Below are 20,921 nucleotides of genomic sequence, written 5' to 3' on the forward strand. Positions count from 1 at the left end.
TTCAATATTCATGCAGAGTCTGCTGGAAGACCCGTCTCTGCTAACACACTAGGTAACAAAAGCTCAACACTGCGCCCTAGCATCCTGGAGAACTTCTGTTGTCTTTTGTACGTGTTTTGGAGTTTTTACGTGCTTCTGAGTTTTTACGTGCGTCTGAGTTTTTACGTGTCTTGGAGTTTGCACGTGCTTCAGAGTTTGGACGTGTTTTGAAGTTTGTATGTGCTTTGTCTCTAGGGGCCATCAAGTGAAACAACACAAAACACTGCAAACCACAACACAGTTAAATATAAATTATAATATGAAAACTAAGAAGAACATGCATATTCTCTGTCATATGGGTCTGCATGAATAAACTTTCTGAATCCCTTATCATCTGCAACTGAAAATAGTTGTGGATGATTACTATACCTTTCTAATGTGACGTTGTTGTCTCTGGCTCTCTCTCCCTCCCGCTCTGTTCCTGTGCTACTGAGAGTGTAACTCTCAGTAGCAGGGAGGTTAGGAGTCTCCCTGGAGGGAGGTTAGGAGTCTTCTCTCACCCTCGTTCTCTGCTTTCTGCTGGAGCAGGGGGGCTAGGAGGAGGAGTTGGCCGTCCGACTGGGATCCGGAATGTGGGGCCTCCCTGCTGCTGCGGAGTCGGGCGGTCTGCTTCTCCCCACCGCAGGGAAAAGGGTAACACAACCTGGGTCTGGGTGCAGTTCCCCCCTCCAGGGGCAAGGGTACCTAGACCCGGTTCGTAGAGTACGCTTGGGGAGTGTGATTGTGTGTACAGCGTCTCTTTATGTCTGTCTCCACGTTGGTTGAGTGTGGAGTAAGTGCATATGAGAGCATGAGGGTGGGAATGGATGTTTGTATCTGTGTGTGCCTGTATGTCTGTGTCTATATGTCAGGTTGGGTATCAGATGCCACCTCTCTGAGGACAGCTCAGGCCCTCCAGGGTTTGGAGGCCTATCTCCCCCCACCACTTCCCCTGCCGGGGGCGGACTCCCTCAGACATCGGTGCGTTGGTGGTTCTTTGTGTCCGGGGGTGGGCGTCCGGGTACACACCGGCTCACTCCTTGGCGGCTGCTTATCGGGGCCTGGAGCCTGGGGCTCGCTTGGGCCACTTCGGAGGTGGGGTGCCCCCGGCCTCTCGGCCTGGGGCTCGGTCACTCAGGCACAGCTGGCTGCCGGCGGAGCTCACGGGCACGTCACTGCAGCCCCCCCTGGCTTCTGCTCCGTGGCTGCTGGGTGACCCCTCATCTGGGACTCTCCTCAGCTCTTTCTGGGACGGTGGCTCGGCTGCCCCTCTGTTGGTCTTCCTTGGTCTCTTGTGTTCTGGGGGCCTCTGGATGTCTGGAGTTTTGATCTCCTCCATACCTGCTTCATGCCCTGGAGGACGGGGCAGTGGCCTCCCACACCCTCTAGCAGATCATTACATGAGGGAACCTTTTAAGAAAACAAGCGCGTCCATGCTCACAGGTGTACACACGGGTGATCACACACACAAACTACACCCTTTTTGGCTCCTACCTCAATGCACACTGTGCTGTCGATCTTACGTGCTGCACAATAATGTTTAATATTTAGTATTTACTGTCATATTCCCATATATCATTGTGATGTGGTTTATTGTATTACTCTCGTTTTCTTCTGCTTGTTTTCTTTTTTCTTTCTCAACAGGTGATCCAGGTGATCGATATATGTATTTTTTTTTTTTTTCTTCTGCTTATTCTGTTGGTTTTTGTTTTTTGCCCTTCTCCCCCGTCCCTCTTCTCAACTGTTTTTCTTTCCCTCTTTCTTTCTCCCTTTTCTTTCCCCCAGTCAAGTCTGTCCCGTATTCAGCAAGTGAAAATAAAATAAAGAATAAAAGGTGAATCAAATGGACCATTACGGCAAAGCTGGGATGGTCAATTTGGTAAAGAAAATCCGTTGGGCATCTTTCTTCGCCTTTAGACAATAATTCTGATGGCAAAAGAGCCAAACGGGACAGGCAAAAAAACAAAACAAAACAAAAAAAAAAAAAAGAGAGTGTAACTACCGCCCCTCCCCCCTCTGCCCAGCGCAAGCACAAGGCTCGAGTGCGAAGTGAAGCGGAAAAAAAGTGCGAGAGAGAGGCTGAGAGAAAGGAAAAAAAAACCCACGGCTTGCGATCATTCACGTCAAAGGACAGTAAATTTACGCTACGGTATGATGTTTTGACAAGGTAGGACGTTTTGTCAGAACACCGGCTCTAAGAGCCATTTCGTTCGCGACCAACACATCACTACTTCCTGACAGTTACAGACACGTTGAACCGACCCCCTCTCTCATTTCTCTTTCTCGCATTATATTAAATAAATAACCTGGTGTGTTATGTTCTTCTTTCCATAATCTTCACATTTTCAGGTATTATGCCTTCCAGTCATGTAGATAGCAAACATTTTGAATTTACACCTTTTCTCACCGCTTTGTTTGGCCTGTGAGAGGAAGCCAAAGCACCCAGAGAGAACACACACAGACACGGGAGAACATGGGAGCCGGGTCAGATTTCATTGACTTGAAGCCATGCTAATGTTTGATACCGTCTACTAGTGATGGCCAAATGAAGCTTTCTGAAGCACTGAAGCTTGTATAGAGATTGAAAATGTGACATCATTCAGGGGTAAAACCGCAAAGAATTCTGGGAACTCGTGGCAAGAGGTACTAGCTCACGCAGGCTTTCAATTGAAATCAGTTACACAGCGATAAAAAGAAACACAAAAAACTGTCAAGAAGCGGTTGTATTATTAACTGCAATAGCCGGTCGCATGACAGCCACGGGAAGCCGACGGGTAAAGAGATCGGTTGTTATCGGATTACGTCGTGGAAGAGAAATTGTTCGAGCCATGTTTCCGAAGTAACAAAGAGGCGACGGATGGCCTGGATTGCAGCCATTCGAAGACCAAATATAACGTCCCAGAACATCCAGCTCACAGGTTAGTCTGCTCCAAGCATTTCCACAAAGGTCAGTCTTCTGTTGTAGTTAATACGTAATTTCTCATAAAATAATTGGTGATATAGGTTACAAGCAAGTCTGGCGCTGAACAGAAATGGTCGCGCTATGCTCCTTTGTTTATTGTGCATAAATAGTGAATTGTCCTGACACAATATTGCGTTTCGCTTCTGTTATTACCATGGTACATTGACAAAAACATATACTTTTATTCGCAGGATAAAACAGGTTTTTGTATCACTAATTGTCCAGTATAATTACAGCATACAATATTATTGTCACTGCTACATTTCTGTAATGAACCAGAAATTATTTCCACTACTAATTAATTACCGTTGAGCTCAAAGGTCCTATTAATAAACGGTTAACGAATGTGTATTTATGAAGACGATTTGTGAGACTGGTAAACTTATGATACGTACGATGGTCTTTCGTTCTACACGGTGCATTTCAAGGTCCTGTACCCATCCGTCGGTAAACTGTTCCTGGGCTTGTTGCAGTGACCTGAAGTTACTAAACGTCATGAGTGTATGCACTCACTCCAAGAACTGTATAATTATAAATATGAGCGTGGTGAAAGTTGGGCAGCATGCTAACGTATTTTGTCCACTCCGTGTGCTCGTAAGGGTATAAACCTTTCACTCCTTTGATTTTTTCCTCGTATCTTTTCTTTACCTTTTCATCAAGTCTGTCTTTGTACGGTCCGGCATTGTTCTCCTTCGTTTTGTACATAACTTTTTTGGGGGACAAAGAAAAAGCAAGAATTTATTGGAACCGGAGAATGAATGTTTTGTGGTGCTGCAAATGCTTGCATTTGATGCGGTACTTGGATTGTTTTGCCACGAGTTCCCGACATGCAATGCGCGAAAGTCACGTGGTCTGTCAATCTCTATAGAAAAACGGTTCATTACTCGAAGCTTTTCAACACAGTCCTCTCTGGTGACATCTAGTGGCCAAAAATATGAGGAGCAGCTTGAATCCACAAAATAAAACCAACTGCTTCATAATGATTGCCCACTCGACAGAGTGGAGTTCTGTCTGATATCGGGCTGCCTGGGGGTAAAATTGCCCCTTTTCATTTTTATTTAAGAAGAGAATTTGTTTCACTCTGCGATGGCTGAAACGGTTCCTTTTTGTGGAGATAATTTCTCCTGCATTAAGGAAAATCCCTTCACATGGTACAGAGGAGGCTGGAGTGCAGAGAAACTGGTAGAGATGCAGTTATACAGTCTATCTGGGCCCCACCAACTATCAGCTAAAGAGAATAAATAAATTAAATTGCTGCACATTTTGCAGACTAACATTTTAAGATTAATTTAAAAAATAAGATATATTTTTATAACATTAAATGTAAAGAGTCAAATAGAAGTTTTTCTAAAGTTATTTAATGATATTTACATTATGAAAATCAGATTTTTGACATTTTAAGTTTTTCCCATTTTCAGATAAAATAAACGCGCACAAAACAAAAGCAAACAGCCAGAACACAAAGCTGGAAAACCCACCCGATTGACCAAAATCAACTCAAAATTCTCCCACACAACAGAACTCTATTCCTCGCTGGCTCCAAATCTCTCAGTGGAATGATCAGTGGTTCGCTATCTGTCACCATCAAAACTCCACAAATCCCGCGAATGATTCGCTTCCTTATAAACCATTGAATCAGACACCAAAGCAGTTAGGCTCTAAATGAAGCTTCGGACGTCACTGATCACGTGACTCTGGCCAAACGAATCAAGCTTCGACACAGTGCTTCTGAAGCAGTGTGTTCATTTTTTTGACACACGCACCGGAGCGTCAGCTTCAAGCGGACCATCCCCAGTGTTGGTCAAGTTACTTGAAAAAAGTAATCAGTAACTAATTACTGATTACTTCCCCAAAAAAGTAATCCCGTTACTTTACTGATTAATTATTTTCAAAAGTAATTAATTACTTAGTTACTTTTTAAAAACACGATTTACAACCTGAATAGGTGATAAAGTGATAGATCTTTCAGCCCAATTCTACTTTTTTTTACTTCTACAAAATGTAATAAAAATGGGAAAGTCTCTTTTTAAAACTTGTTTTATTAGTTTTAATCTTTTAACTTTATGCATCAAGCAAACATTTAATTATCTGCAACATTCTCTGACTGGAAGAAATTAGTTTAACATTTAAACCTATTTTCTGCACATTCCAGCACATAAAATAAAATATTTTGTGTGTTTACACTCAGTCTTTCAAATAGATGCAAGTAAAACACAGCAGAAAATAAATAAAGTCACAGACTAGCGGTCCTGTTGCTCTATTTTCACCTGTAAAGCAGGAGTGGGGTAGGCGGAGGGTTACCCTGGTGCAGGTGTGCTGCGGTCAGTGGAAGAATCCGCGAGTTTCTCTGAGTTTCCCATTACGTCGTAGCTACTCGCTGCTTGCTCGGAAGTTTAGGGGTTTTTTCGCTGTAAAAAGAAGTTTTCTTCCCACGCACAACGGACACTAATGTTTTTGTCACTTTTTATGGAATCAAACTCAAAGTAAGGTCAGTACTTCCACGCTTTAAACGCTGCACGCTCATACTCTCTCTGCACTCGATATATGATCCATCGTTGATCTGCACACAGCTGTTGTCACGAACGTCGCACTCGCTTACGTCACTGTCATGAGACATTCTCGCAAAAAAAATCACGGTTTTAGTAACGCAGCGTTCCTACGGGAAAGTAACGGTAATCTAATTACCGTTTTTGCAATAGTAATCCCTTACTTTACTCGTTACTTGAAAAAGTAATCAGATTGCAGTAACGCATTACTGCCCATCTCCGGCCATCACTACCGTCTACACTTGGCTGCAGTGTACTGTACTATGTGTTCATTATAAAACATTTCTCCCAGGGATTACATACTTGAACTGTGATTAATATTTATTGTAAAGAAATTACAAAAAAAACGCACCTAATTAATCATATTTCAGTAACAGACATGATGTATAGACCACGCTATGTCAGAGGTCTCAAAACTGTTATATTGATGTTATCTGCACATTTAATGAACACCTACCTGTCTGTAGTCTCATTCATGAACATTATTAGCTGTCTTCTAACGTTGGATTTACACAACCACACAACAGGTTAGATATTAAAATGATTTTTTTTATTTTCATGGACTTCCAAAAGTTTTGTATTTTTGGAAGCGACTTGAAACAAGTCTTCAGGATATTCACAACATCCTGGGACACTAAGCATCTTCTTCTTGTGGGAAACACATTTTCCCTCATTAACATAGAGAAAGAACACAGCAACAATGGGAGAGAGTTGGTAAACATGAACGACATTCACAGGTGGTGTACAAACAGCTGTGAGTGAAGGACGTAAAGAGGAAATGCTCAGTGATTGGTAGGAAGTCCACGGCAGTCTGAGACTACAGTCGTGTAACTAAGGGGAGGTTCAGGGTCACCTGTTCTAGACCCTACTATAGGATTGATCAGAATCAACAACCAATGATCAATGTCCATGAGTACCATTCACGGAGAGTTGGGGAATGGCTGCAATCACAGCATGTAAGATGGTGACAGATCTCCTCCATTCAGAGATGGTCTCTGCTGATGACGCCCAGTTTGTGCTCCAGTGGATGATGAGAGTCAAACCTTAGATACTGATCCGTATGTGTAGGTTTACGGTACACGTCAGCTTGTAGATGTCCCCCATTCCTGATGGAAATCTCACAGTCTAAGAAGGCTAACCTGCCACTGTTCATATCCTCCCTGGTGAATTTGATGTGTCGGTCCACCGAATTAATGTGATCCGTGAAATGTGGAACGTCCTGAGATTTGATTTTCACCCTGGTGTCATCCACATATCTGAACCAATGGCTTGGTGGTGTTCCAGGGTAGGATAGCAAAGCCCTCTTTTCCACTTCTTCCATGTACAAATTGGCCACGATGGGTGAAACTGGGAGTCCATGGCACACCCATGTTTCTGCCTGTGGTACTGACCCTTGTATGTGAAGTAGGTGGGATTAAGACACAGTTCAAACACACTTGGTCGATGTGAGCGGTCCTGTTGCTGAGGTTGGGGTCATCCTGTCATCTCTTACGGACCACCTCCAACGCTTCAGTGAAGCCTGATCTTGAACGTTGAGCAGATGTCTCCTGAGTCTGATCTGGGAGCTGCTTCCACAGGAGGTCTGACTGTAACAGGCCTGTTAGAAAACTCCAGCTCCAGCCAATCCTGTGGCAGAGGTTTACTGCAACAACACGCTCTTAAAAATATGATGCACTCACATCATCACACACGACTGTATATTTTGTCAGTGCAAGAGTGGAGCTCCCAACTCTCTTTCATGGTTGTTACACACTCAGGGAATTCTTTCTGGATAATGACGATTATGTTTGTTATAAATTACATTATTTAATGTAACAACAATTCATATTTTAAACATTTTTGTGCAATATTATTACTGCCATTATGCTATTATTACAAAACACTATCATCACATGTTCTCATTGTTCACCTGGTGAGCGCTCCCAGCTGGAGTCCAACCGGAACGCTGTCTGATAGAGGGAATGATTTAAAAATGTTGATACTGTTTAGTCAGGAAAGAACTATCGATCACACACAAAGCAACGTAGTTACTACACAAACAAAATTTATGTGGCCATATGGGAGACATTTGAATCTGAAGGTGCTTCAGACACAAAGGAAAATACACTTCTTCACCTTCAGCAGGGATATTTACACAAACTGTTGATCTTGAATTTGGAAAATACAGGATTTGTTTGTTTTGTACCGATGAACTAATATTAGAAACAGTTATTCTACAATGCTTTATGTTACAAAGCAGGTCTCATAATAAGAAATGTCAAATATGAACAAAACAGGAAGCAGATTCTAGTTTTAAGGGCAAACTATATGAAAAAAGTAGTTCCTGTACAGATAATTGTAAGAGCAGCCGTGGCTTTGCGTTGGTGTGAGATAAAGGAACAGTTTAAGACTAATATTTCTGTTTGTCACTATGCAGAACAGTTAGCGTGGATCTTTCACTATACTGTCACTCAATGAGTTTATGATCAGCTGTGTGAGTCTGCAGCACAGGAAGTTCCAGCTTCTCACACTCGGTCATCTTCAGGGTTAAGTACTGGGCCACCTCGTTGGGATCGGTGAACAGTGGAGCCGGAACGTTCTGAGAACACAACGAATCAAACTGAAGAACTAATCTGCAGTCAAAAATATAACCACATATTACAGTAAAATAGATCTGAATATTCATATTTATATAAAAAACAACAAATAATAATGTATTTCAGAATCACCCATGAAAAACAAAAATCCTACATGCTGTATGAACAGCATCATGAACGTGTGATGGTGCCGAGCAGCACAGTCAGCATGTGAGCAGCCCTGGTGCTGCTTCAGACAGCACGAGTACACCGAGCTCACCACAGCTCACCACAGCTCCCAGCTCCCTCTGCAAACACACTGCTAACATGCTGGAGTTCTTCTGCACAGACAGCTGTCTGACGCTGGTTTCATTGTTATTGTGATTTTTTTTTTAGAATTAAATATTTCGTCCTACATTTTGATAGCTTGCAGCGTCCTCTACTGACACATCAGCCAACAAGTATCCACAGGTAAGCCATCTCTGACGTGCTCTGTCAGGATAATAACTGTGAGGTGGTGAGGATGTGGCTGAACAGACTTTGAACATGAGAAGGATTTTAAATTCAAGTCTGAATTCATCAGGGAGCCAATGAAGAGAAGCTAATAATCTCTTTGCAGTGCCAGTGGGCGGGGCTTCGAGTCAACTGAAGGCTTTTCAGTAGGGGTGGGTTTTTATAATCGATTTATCGATTAAAATCGATTCTGGCTTGGATAACGTAAAATCGATTCATTTAAATCCTGAATCGATTTTTTAATATAAATTTATTTTGCCCAAAATGCCAGAATCTCTGGTGAAATCTCACAAAATTTCAACAACCACCAAACAGCTCAAACAGTAAATGAGAGCAGGAACATGGATTCTGCACAAAGACGTGAACACACAGCGGGACCGCAGATCAGAATCAGTGAGACGTCGCCTTTCTCACAGTCGGGGCTGAAAGCCGACAGCTCGCTGATTCTGATCTGTCGGCGGGTCGAGCTTTGTGTTCACGCCCTTTATGCGCTGATTCTAAAGCTGTTAGTTTGATGTCTCTCCAAACAATATTGACAGAACCAGCAGCAAAAGAAGATCCAAACTATGCTTCACATAAATCGTCATGTATTCACTCTGACTTTTGCTGTTTTGCTTCGACCACGATGCACAGCTCTCTCTCTCTCTCTCTCTAACAACAGTTTCCCGTCTAAAAATCTGTTTTCTTCATTATTCGCTTGCTTGTTAAGCACAAGTCTACAGTTGTTTACAGCGCTATCGGCCGACTTTTTTTTTCTTTCCGTTTTACATACTTCCGAAAAGAAAACCTAATTTCTGCCGTTCAATACTGAACAAATTTAAACTTTTTAAAATTATGCAAAATGCAAAACGCTTAGCTGTGTCTCTAATAAAACTGCTGTAACATCAGAGGTGATGTTCATGTGTTGATTAATGGTTTTCTTTCGTTTTTGATGTACTGCAGAATATTTTTATAAAATCCCAGAACAGGAAAATCACCTTCATGTTTTTCTGTTTTATCTTCAGCTGCTTTGACACAAAGGCCTCTGCTGTGATGCTCACACCTTTGATAAAGTCTAGAAAGTGTCAGCTTCCTTTTTATAGATACAAAAATATGTAAATGTACTGATCTGAATTATAATATTTTTGACTGTCAAAATTTCCCAGATTCAAATCGAATCGAATTAAATCGAATTGAATCAAATTAAATCGAATCGAATCGAATTGAATCGAATTAAATCGAATCGGGACCTTGTGAATCGGAATTGAATCGATTCTAGAAATCAGTGACGATACCCAGCCCTACTTTTCAGGTCAGGACATCCTGATAGTAATGAACCAGGTTTTAGCAGCACTCTGACTCAGGATGTTTCTAACTTTAATGACACAAATGAATCAGGCTAGCTCTGCGTATTTGTTGAATGTACGTGTGAGGCCACATGAGCCAAGTATCAGGTTGGACATCAGCTTTTAACATTTTTAGGACCAAGTATAATGTTCCTCTTTTGGAGATGATGAGTTAACTCTTTGATTACGTCTCTTTGAAAAAGCCTATAATGAAGATAAGATATCAGTCTATAATTAGCCAAGGCAGCTGGATCAGGTAAGGGTTGGAAGTCCGTGGTACGTCCCTGTTAATAAACACAGATTCATCCTGTTAAAACCCGAAGCATTAATTCATGGGGGAACAGACGGACACCATCTGTTCAGGTTTTCCCACAAAGTTTGCCAATAAATCCCACGTTGTTTTTCTGGACACCGCTCAGACAGGAGAACCAGTCCAGGTGGAGAGGGGACCACAGAAAGAGTCGGACATCTTTTTAGCAAATCACAATATTGGTAAATGGACTGATTCTTATACAGCACTCAAGGTGATCTATACAACATGCTTTATTCACCCATTCATATTGTTCTATGCTGTTTCCATCTAAGCAGCAGGACAGACTTCACCAACTTCACGAGGACATGACGTACTCTAGGGGGCGCTGTGGTTGCTGCCCAGGACCGAGGAGCCTGATTGGCAAGTTTACCCTGAAGGACATCCATGGAGGACATCGTTTAGCATGTCCGGTTTGGCGGTGGGTCAGTGATGGTCTACGGAGGCATATCCATGGATACCTCTCCTGACCCCAATCCAACTGAACACCTCAGGGACATCATAGTTCGGTTGCACCTCGGACTGTGCAGGAGCTCGGTCCAGACCGGAGGAGCATGGTCCCATGTTGTCAGGCAGGCATGTGGCGGCATGAACACTACTGAGGCCCATCCTGGCAACAAGCACTGGCCTGGTGCACATTTTTGTTCACTTTCATTTTCAGCTCTGTGATTATTTTCATTTCATTTCATGTTGCGGTTCCTTCCTTTTCTAACACAATAACCAGCCCAGTCAGTAGATTATAATTTTTTAAAGCTCAATGAGGATAAAACTGAAATCCGCATCAAATCCAACCTTTTGAAGGCGAACCATTTCACTCACCATCGATAACTCCAGTTTCCCTTCTCCTCGGGTTAAGAGCCTTGGTGTCCTAGACAGTTCACTGTCCTATAAATCTGACATCAATAATCTCACCTGCCCATTTCCATCTATGCAGCATTAACAGATCACATCCTTCTCCCCCCACCCAGTCTACATCCACAGTCTCGTTACCTCCCACCTTGACTATTGTAATTCTCTCTTACATGGTCTCCCCCCAAAATCCCTCCATCAGCTTCAACTGGTTCAAAACTCTGCCGCCTGCATTATTACCAGATTATTACCAGAACCCCTCCTACCAGCACATCACCTGTTCTTCAGGAACTTCACTGGCTCCCTGTGAAATTCTGAATAATATACAAACTTCTTCGGCTCACCTTCAAGGCCATTCATAACCTCGCTCCTTTTTACCTTTCTGACCTGTTAACCACTTCCTGTTCTGCCCCTTCACTTCGATCCTCTTCTTCTATCTTCTTCTATCCAGCAGAGCTGTCAGCTGCTCCCAGGCTGAGGAGCTCTCTCCCCCAGATATAAGAAACACTTTTTCTCTCCCCCCCCCAATTTAAATTTCAACTCAAAACCCATCAGTTCAAATCTGCATATTCACTGTGAACCTGTTTGTTCATTTTATCTTTTTTGTTTTTATTGTTCTTCATCTTGTTATTGATCTATTATGTTTTACTCTTTGTTAAGTGTCCTTGGTGTCTTGAAAGGTGCTTTTAAAATGTATTATTATTATTATTATTATTATTATTAGATATCCAACCTAGGGCTGCACGATTTTGCATAACATGAGAATCACGATTTTTTGGCTTAGAATTGAGATCACGATTCTCTCACGATTTTCTTTTCCAATATAGATATTTATTGCGTTTATTAACTGCACATCAACTTTGTAACAGTTGAGACTGAACATAAAAACAATAAATAAACATAAAAACAACAAATGTGTCACATTTTGTCGTTGCCGCAAAATGTTGTACTGCTTGAAATCCCGTCTCCACCGTTGCTCAACGCTGCGTGTATACAGCAGGTAGTGCAACAATAGAAAAATAGTTTTCCGCTTGTTTTCATGCAGATTACGTCCCGGATCAAAATGTGGTACAATCATCGTCGTCGTATTTATTTATTTATTTTTTAAATCGTTGTCATTTGGAAATGAGATCACACATAAGTATGAATCGAGATCGCGATTTTCTAACGATTAATCGTTCAGCCCTAATCCAACCCCACTGAGATGTGATGTGTGTCTATAAAAGCTACAGACTTCTTTATAAGCTGGATCTTCAGATATCAAGTTCTCCTTTGAACAAACAAACATTTCTGTAAACATCTCATCACAAGAACAGTTATTAACAAATCCAAAAGGAGTCTGTGCTAGAATCAAGTGCCGGACGACGTTCAAACTCACACAAAGCTTTTCGTGAACATGAAAGAAGACACTTGGTGTTCGCTCGCTCTGTGGTATAGTATCGCTTCCTGTTCCTGCTCAAACACAGTGGTGTTTCTGAGTAGCTTATTTGCTTAGCAGTTTAATTAACAACTTTTAAATACATTCTTTTTTCACAGTATAATCTTCACGTGCTTCATCCGAAGCACACTTTCTGTGTACTCACTACCTAATTTATAGCCAAAGTATTCACTCACTGTCTCTGTACTGTTTCACTAGCTTAGCTCGTAGCCGACTCGTTAGCACCATGGCTACTTCACCTGTCCCTCCTGCACTTTCTTGCTCATTGTGTCAGATGTTTAGTTACTCCTCGGCCTCCTTTAGCAGTAATGATATCTGTAACAAATGTAGCATATTTGCAGCTCTGGAGGCCAGGATTACTGAACTGGAGACTCGGCTTTGCACCCTGCTCTCACCCTTAGCTAGCCAGGCCCCTGTAGCTGGTGCAGCCGAAGATAGCGTAGGCCCCGCTAGCTGTTCCCCGGCAGATCCCAAGCAGCTGGGGAAAGACGGCTGGGTAACGGTGAGGAGGAAGCGTAGTCCTAAACAGAAGCCCCAGGTACACCACCAACCCGTTCATGTGTCTAACCGTTTTTCCCCACTCGGTGACACACCCGCCGGGGGTCAAACTCTGGTAATTGGTGATTCTGTTCTCAGACATGTGAAGCTAGAGACACCGGCAACCATAGTCAATTGTCTTCCAGGGGCCAGAGCAGGCGACATTGAAGGAAATTTAAAACTGCTGGCTAAGGGTAAACGTAAATTCAATAAAATCATAATTCACGTCGGCAGTAATGACACCCGGTTACGCCAATCGGAGGTCACTAAAATCAATATTGAATCGGTGTGTAACTTTGCCAAAACAATGTCGGACTCTGTAGTTTTCTCTGGTCCCCTCCCCAATCAGACCAGGAGTGACATGTTTAGCCGCATGTTCTCCTTAAATTGCTGGCTGTCTGAGTGGTGTCCCAGAAACGATGTGGGCTTCATAGATAATTGGCAAACCTTCTGGAGGAAACCTGGTCTTGTTAGGAGAGATGGCATCCATCCCACTTTGGATGGAGCAGCTCTCATTTCTAGAAATATCGACAAATTTATTAAACCCCTCAAAACATGACTATCCAGAGTTGGGACCAGGAAGCAGAGTTGCAGTCTTACACGCCTCTCTGCAGCTTCTCTCCTCCTGCTACCCACCCAAAAACCCATCTCCATAGAGACTGTGTCTGCTTCCAAAAAGACAAAAAACAAACTAAAAACCAGCAACAAACAACTTAAACAATCACAAAGAAAGAACAATACAGTATCCACATCTGAACCAAAGAGTAAAACAGTGAAATGTGGATTATTAAATATTAGGTCTCTCTCCTCCAAGTCTCTGTTAGTACATGACTTAATAATTGATCAACAAATTGATTTACTCTGCCTTACAGAAACCTGGTTGCAGCAGGATGATTATGTTAGTTTAAATGAATCAACACCCCCGAGTCATTCTAACTACCAGAAATCTCGAAGCACAGGCCGAGGGGGCGGTGTGGCAGCAATTTTTCACACCAGTCTATTAATTAATGAAAGACCAAGACAGACTTTTAATTCATTTGAAAGCCTGATGCTTAACATTGTCCACCCCAGCTGTGAAACTCAGAAACCAGTCTTACTTGTTATCATCTATCGTCCACCTGGGCCTTACACAGAGTTTCTCTCTGATTTCTCAGACTTTATATCTAATTTAGTTCTGAGCTCAGATAAAATAATTATTGTGGGTGATTTTAACATCCATGTAGATGCTAAAAATGACAGCCTCAACATGGCATTTAATCTGTTGTTAGACTCAATTGGTTTCTCTCAAAATGTAAAAGAACCCACCCACCACTTTAATCACACTCTAGATCTTGTTTTAACATATGGCATAGAAACTGAACATTTAACAGTGTTTCCTGAAAACCCTCTCCTGTCTGATCATTTCTTGATAACATTTACATTTACAATAATTGATTACGCAGCAGTGGAGAGTGGACTTTATCAAAGTAGATGTCTTTCTGAAAGCGCTGTAACTAAGTTTAAGAATATAATCCAGCCACTGTTATCATCGTCAATGCCCTGTACCAACACAGAGCAGAGCAGCTATCTGAACGCTACCCCAACAGAGGTCGATTATCTTGTTAATAATTTCACCTCCTCACTACGTACGACTCTGGATACTGTAGCTCCAGTGAAAACTAAGGTCTCTAATCAGAAGCACCTGACCCCGTGGTATAATTCTCAAACACGTACCCTAAAGCAGATGACTCGTAATCTGGAGAGGAAATGGCGTGTCACAAATTTAGAGGATCATCATTTAGCCTGGAGAAATAGTTTGTTGCTTTATAAGAAAGCCCTCCGCAAAGCCAGAACAGCTTACTACTCATCACTGATTGAAGAAAATAAGAACAACCCCAGGTTTCTCTTCAGCACTGTAGCCAGGCTGACAAAAAGTCAGAGCTCTTTTGAGCCAACCATCCCTTTAACGTTAACTAGTGATGACTTCATGAACTTCTTCACAAATAAAATTTTTATCATTAGAGAAAAAATTACCAATAATCATCCCACAGATGTAATATTATCTACAGCTACTCTTAGTTCCATTGATGTTAAGTTAGACTCTTTTTTTCCAATTGATCTTTCTGAGTTAACTTCAATAATTACTTCCTCCAAACCATCAACGTGTCTTTTAGACCCCATTCCTACAAAACTGCTCAAAGAAGTTCTGCCATTGATTAATTCTTCGATCTTATATATGATCAACTTATCTCTAATAATCGGCTATGTACCACAGGCCTTCAAGGTGGCTGCAGTTAAACCTTTACTCAAAAAGCCATCTCTAGACCCAGCAGTCTTAGCTAATTATAGGCCAATCTCCAACCTTCCTTTCATATCAAAAATCCTTGAAAGAGTAGTTGTCAAACAGCTAACAGATCATCTGCAGAGGAATGGTTTATTTGAAGAGTTTCAGTCAGGTTTCAGAGTTCATCACAGCACAGAAACAGCTTTAGTGAAGGTTACAAATGATCTTCTTATGGCCTCTGACAGTGGACTCATCTCTGTGCTTGTCCTTCTTGACCTTAGTGCAGCATTCGATACTGTTGACCATAATATCCTATTAGAGCGATTAGAACATGCTGTAGGTATTACAGGTATTGCACTGCAGTGGTTTGTATCATATCTATCTAATAGACTCAAATTTGTGCATGTAAATGGAGAGTCCTCTTCACACACTGAGGTTAATTATGGAGTTCCACAGGGTTCGGTGCTAGGACCAATTCTGTTTACATTATACATGCTTCCCCTAGGCAGCATCATTAGAAGACATAGCATACATTTTCACTGCTATGCAGATGACACCCAGCTCTATCTGTCCATGAAGCCAGATAACACACACCAATTAGTTAAACTGCAGGAATGTCTTAAAGACATAAAGACTTGGATGGCCACTAACTTTCTGCTTCTCAACTCAGATAAAACTGAGGTCATTGTACTCGGCGCTGAAAAGCTTAGAAATATGGTATCTAAGCAGATTCTTTCTCTGGATGGCATTACCTTGGCCTCCAGTAACACTGTGAGGAACCTTGGAGTCATTTTTGACCAGGATATGTCCTTCAACGCACATATTAAACAAATATGTAAGACTGCGTTCTTCCATTTGCGCAACATCTCTAAAATTAGAAATATCCTGTCTCAGAGTGACGCTGAAAAACTAGTTCATGCATTTATTACTTCCAGGCTGGACTACTGCAATTCATTATTATCAGGATGTCCAAAAAACTCCCTGAAAAGCCTTCAGTTAATCCAAAATGCTGCAGCAAGAGTACTGACAGGGACTAGAAAGAGAGCAGATTTCTCCTGTTTTGGCTTCCCTTCATTGGCTTCCTGTTAAATCCAGAATTGAATTCAAAATCCTGCTCCTCACATACAAGGTCTTAAATAATCAGGCCCCATCTTATCTTAATGACCTTGTAGTACCATATCACCCTATTAGAGCACTTCGCTCTCGCTCTGCAGGCCTACTTGTTGTTCCTAGAGTATTTAAAAGTAGAATGGGAGGGAGAGCCTTCAGTTTTCAGGCCCCTCTTCTGTGGAACCAGCTTCCAGTTTGGATTCAGGAGACAGACACTATCTCTACTTTTAAGATTAGGCTTAAAACTTTCCTTTTTGCTAAAGCATATAGTTAGGGCTGGACCAGGTGACCCTGAATCCTCCCTTAGTTATGCTGCAATAGATGTAGGCTGCCGGGGGATTCCCATGATGCATTGAGTTTTTTCCTTTCCAGTCACCTTTCTCACTCACTATGTATTAACAGACCTCTCTGTATTGAATCGTATCTGTTATTAATCTCTGTCTCTCTTCCACAGCATGTCTTTATCCTGTCTTCCTTCTCTCACCCCAACCAATCACAGCAGATGGCCCCGCCCCTCCCTGAGCCTGGTTCTGCCGGAGGTTTCTTCCTGTTAAAAGGGAGTTTTTCCTTCCCACTGTCGCCAAAGTGCTGCTCATAGGGGGTCATATGATTGTTGGGCTTTTCTCTGTATCTATGAAGCGCCTTGAGGCGACTTTTGTTGTGATTTGGCGCTATATAAATAAAATTGAATTGAATTGAATTGAATTGAATGAAAATATTCGGGCTCTGCTTCGGATCGAAGAAGCCGGTCAGTGGAAATAAACAACAGCTCTGTGTCACTGCTCACCTTCAGCTCTGAGATTTTGCTTTCCCTCGTCGTGAACTCTCGCAGCATGTAATCCTTCCCAGCCTGAAACCAAACATTACATCACGTGAGTCACCTGCCCGTGATGAAGTCTGGCAGCACGCTCTCAGGTGATGAAACAACTTACCTCGTGATATAGTCGAGTATCGTTGATTCTAATCAGCACGCCGTCCACTCGCAGGAAGAAACGCATCAACAGGAAGAAGCTGGTCGGCATCACTCGCTGCATCAACAAGAAACATCATCATCGTCATCATCATCGTTAAATCTGCTGCTCATTTGGATGTGGCAGTCCCACGGGACAGGAAGACGGCACTCACGATTTTGACGCTAAGCATAGAGACTCCGTGGTCGTGCAGCTCGTCTTCAAACAGCAGCACCTCATCAAAGAACATGATGTGCTCCCGAGCCTTAAGCTTCTCCATGTCAATGCGCTCGGCAGTCTCAGACACCTTCACACGGAAACCTCACGTCACTTTCTTACAAAGCTGTGACTGCAAAGAGTGAACAGCGTCGAACCTGCCTACCTGTATCTGTATGCTTTCTCCCGTCAGAGTCCCTCTGTAGTCTGTGGTGTACGTCCAGTCATAAGGTCGGATCACATCTTTAGAGTGTTCAGACTCAGCTCTGGAAGGGGATATCATCCAGATGTTTAGCTCAGTACAGCCAGTGTAACCCTGAGCCTATACTACAGCTTTAGCTGAGAGAATGAACGCACCACACTCAATCTTTGTTCTCTAGGGTATGACTGAAACACCAACACCTGTCAAATACATTGGACAGTAGCTGACAGTCACAAAATTGGTGCAACGACAGAAAATCTGCCGGAGAACGCCGTAGACAGACACAGCGGCACGCCGAGTCCCAAGTATGGTCTAAAAGTGGGTTTTTAGATTATCTGACAGAAGCAGTGAGCGTCTTACCTGCTCTCCTGCCATTCCTGAGCACACGCCACCTTGACGCTATGCTCCATGTTGCTGACTCTCTTCAGGGCATCAACAGCATTGAATTCAATCCCGTAGCCGTCCGTGTGTTGGATGCGCAGTATGTTGTCTCCAAACAACATCTCTGGAAGAGAAGGCATGCTCATGTCTTCTGCTAGCCTGGAAAGTCAAACAGTGAAGACTGATGTCAATCAGGTTTTCTCATCTATTCTAGTCGTTTTGGGAGGATTCAAAACATCAGAAACAAATCGAGCAGCGCCTCAATATTAGTTTGTTTTCTTTGACGTGTCGCGGCTGCTTCTTTCAGTGTCTACAGCAGCGGTCCCCAACCCCCGGGCCTCGGACTGGTACCGGTCATTTGGTACCGGGCCGCGAGAGTTGAGGCTCAGGTGTGAAATGTATAGTTTTCAGGGTTTTTATCGGTTTTCAGCGTTATTTTGTTATAGTTTTTATCGTTTACTCGGTTTTCCTGGGTCTTTTCACGTGTTATGAATAAATCTTCTTTTTTTCGGTACCGGTACTAGTTTTATTTTGTTGTATTTATCCGCGACACCTTAAAGGCCGGTCCATGAAAATATTGTCGGGCATAAACCGGTCCGTGGCGCAAAAAAGGTTGAAGACCGCTGATCTACATTATTCATTTATGGTTATTTCTATTTGTCCACCATGTGATCACAGCGAGAAGATCGGTGCGTTGCTGTCTGATGAAGAGGACGTGTTACAGCTTTTGTGATGCAATAAACAGATAAACAGCTGATCATGTAAACACAGACTCTACTGTTTGGTACTGACAGTCCGCCTGGTTACACAGGCTGGACCCAACACAGCTTAGATAATATTAAAATGTGACAAACATCTCACCGTTCAATGTCTTTGGACTTCATGATGTGGTTTTTGGAAGCAGTCACTTTCCATGGTCCAAAGTTGAAGTCCTGCTTACTGCTCTTGAAACCATGTGACATCATCATGGACAGCGAGGCCAGCATCAACTGCAAGACAAACATCAGCAGGTTTGTCCAAACAGAACAGGTGGACAGTATCTGCTGTTCAGAGCTTATGGTGTGTTTGTTTAAATGCGATGACTTTGTAGTTCTCGTGTGTTGTGTTTGTTAGAAACCAAATAAAGCACACAGTGAGCTCCTTCCACCAATGCAAAATCCCTTTCCAGACATTTTCACTAAAAGGGTGATTTACTGGCTGTAGCTGGTCCCAAAAAACCACTCACAGGAGTAGTTGTGGAAATTTCGACTGTGGGAAACCCGCTGATGATTTGCAGAAGTGGCCCACAGATGCTGACCATCCAAATGATCCCTGGTCAGGGTTTCCAAAGCTGCTCAAACGTGCAGCATTGTGCCAGTGAAGAGCTGTGACTGCAGTGTGGTCAGCTCCGTGCCAGCTGCTGCACAACAACCTGAGAAAATCACTGCGCAGCGCATAAAGAGGATAATAATCCCAAATAACAGAGACATCCGAGGTTAAAAAAAGGAAATTCCTGTCAGCCGTGCAACATTCAGTTATTCCTACAAGCTGTCAGCAGCTTTATTATGAGTGAACATACCGAATCTGTGACTCGTATTATTACAAACTTGCACGACCTGCACACTTAAAGTAGCTCCGGCTCGGTTCACGCACAGCGTGTTTGCCGTGTTACAGAAACAAATATTAGCACAAAGCTCGCCGGACGTTTGTTTCCCTGCGCGGACTCAATGTTCGCTCAGGCAGCTCCAAAGGATTCGTCCCAGTTTACGCTGTGAACGTAAAGCTCTGCGCTCAAACACACAGGCTGTACACAAACACACAAACACATTCATTTACCTTGATGTTGTTGTCGAGCGTTACCTGTCATTGGAGGCTCCCGGGTACGCCGGTGAAATCTGTCCGGCGATGTTTGTGACGCTCGCACTTTGGTTCCACTTTCAAACCTTTCTTTTAAAAAAATAGACGACAGTCATTCTTCAGTGTTTGTGGGTGAACACGAAGTCAGTGGTGACCTCACAGTGTTTCATTAACATTTTGAAATAAATTCAGAGGGTTAATCGTCTGTTTCTAGAACTGTCGATCTTACTGTTGGCCGGTTTCAGCCCATCCCTCCTTCCTCTCGTCTCCTGGCCTCAGCCTCCTCCTTTGTCCTCGGTCAAAAGCAGCCATGCCTTATTCAGCACTGAAATCTTAACGATGATTTGGAAAACATTTATCCTGATGCAGTCCTCTGCATTTATGCAGGTGTGGAGCCAGCACTAAGAGTACACTGACCTGTGGCTGGAGTGATTCATGACCCATAAAATCAAACTAGTTTTGCTTCAGAGTAAAGCTAAAGGTCCAAACTCGGGTTGGATCTACTCGGCTTCTTCTATCATATGAATGTGGTTGAGCTGCTGCTTGGATGCTTGGAGCAGCAGTGCGGGCTGTGACATGCTCCAAGTCAAACAGCTGTTATCCCCACTGCTGTCAAGTCGCCTCCTTTCATGTGCTGCAGATTCAGCTATTCAATCCCTCTGTAACCAGCAGGTCACAGGTGCTGCAGTAAAGGTCTGGCAGCATCTCAAGGAAGGACATGGCATTTGCCCAATTACATTTGAGCCTCTGCAAAAGGAGAGCTGTAAAGAGATGGCAGTGGAAATGGTAATTAAATAGTTACTTAGCTGAAACTCTCTTAAATCACATCTTCATTGAAAACCCACTATTGTGATGTTCAGAGGTGAAATCCTAAAAGTGTTATGAAGCTGTCTGTGAAGATTCGCCTCGG

At 42.8% G+C, this 20,921-nt stretch overlaps 1 protein-coding gene across 4 annotated transcripts; it reads right to left on the bottom strand.

Annotated features, from left to right (window-relative positions):
• Positions 1 to 7,491: 7,491 nt before the first annotated feature.
• On the bottom strand, positions 7,492 to 20,182 carry tiprl (TIP41, TOR signaling pathway regulator-like (S. cerevisiae)). 4 transcript variants are annotated; one of them, XM_085175863.1, is made up of 8 exons: positions 20,015 to 20,182; positions 19,037 to 19,164; positions 18,155 to 18,334; positions 17,759 to 17,858; positions 17,552 to 17,683; positions 17,359 to 17,454; positions 17,214 to 17,276; positions 7,492 to 8,104 (listed from the first exon to the last, which is right to left on the bottom strand). In XM_085175863.1, the coding sequence occupies exons 2-8, from the start codon at positions 19,159 to 19,161 to the stop codon at positions 7,973 to 7,975; spliced, it is 828 nt and encodes a 275-aa protein (XP_085031989.1). In that variant the 5' UTR covers positions 19,162 to 19,164; positions 20,015 to 20,182; the 3' UTR covers positions 7,492 to 7,972. The 4 variants fall into 4 exon arrangements, with proteins under 4 accessions (XP_085031989.1, XP_085031988.1, XP_085031990.1 ...); XM_085175862.1 differs by having other exon boundaries at positions 19,991 to 20,178; XM_085175864.1 differs by lacking the exon at positions 20,015 to 20,182 and adding an exon at positions 19,734 to 19,971.
• Between the last annotated feature and the right edge of the window lie 739 nt (positions 20,183 to 20,921).

This window comes from Neolamprologus multifasciatus, chromosome 10 (genome assembly GCF_963576455.1).
Source record: "Neolamprologus multifasciatus chromosome 10, fNeoMul1.2, whole genome shotgun sequence".
NCBI classification, from domain to species: Eukaryota; Metazoa; Chordata; class Actinopteri; order Cichliformes; family Cichlidae; genus Neolamprologus; species Neolamprologus multifasciatus.

Bases quoted from the DNA above. Each gene is read 5' to 3' on its own strand.
- tiprl (XM_085175861.1), bottom strand. From the start codon at position 19,475: ATGGTCAGCATCTGTGGGCCACTTCTGCAAATCATCAGCGGGTTTCCC. The intron at 17,859-18,154 runs GTAAGACGCTCA...ATCCCCTTCCAG, and splicing joins CAGGAATGGCAGGAGAGCAG to AGCTGAGTCTGAACACTCTA. The intron at 8,105-17,213 runs GTGAGCAGTGAC...TTGTGTTCTCAG, and splicing joins GCAAAATCTCAGAGCTGAAG to AACGTTCCGGCTCCACTGTT.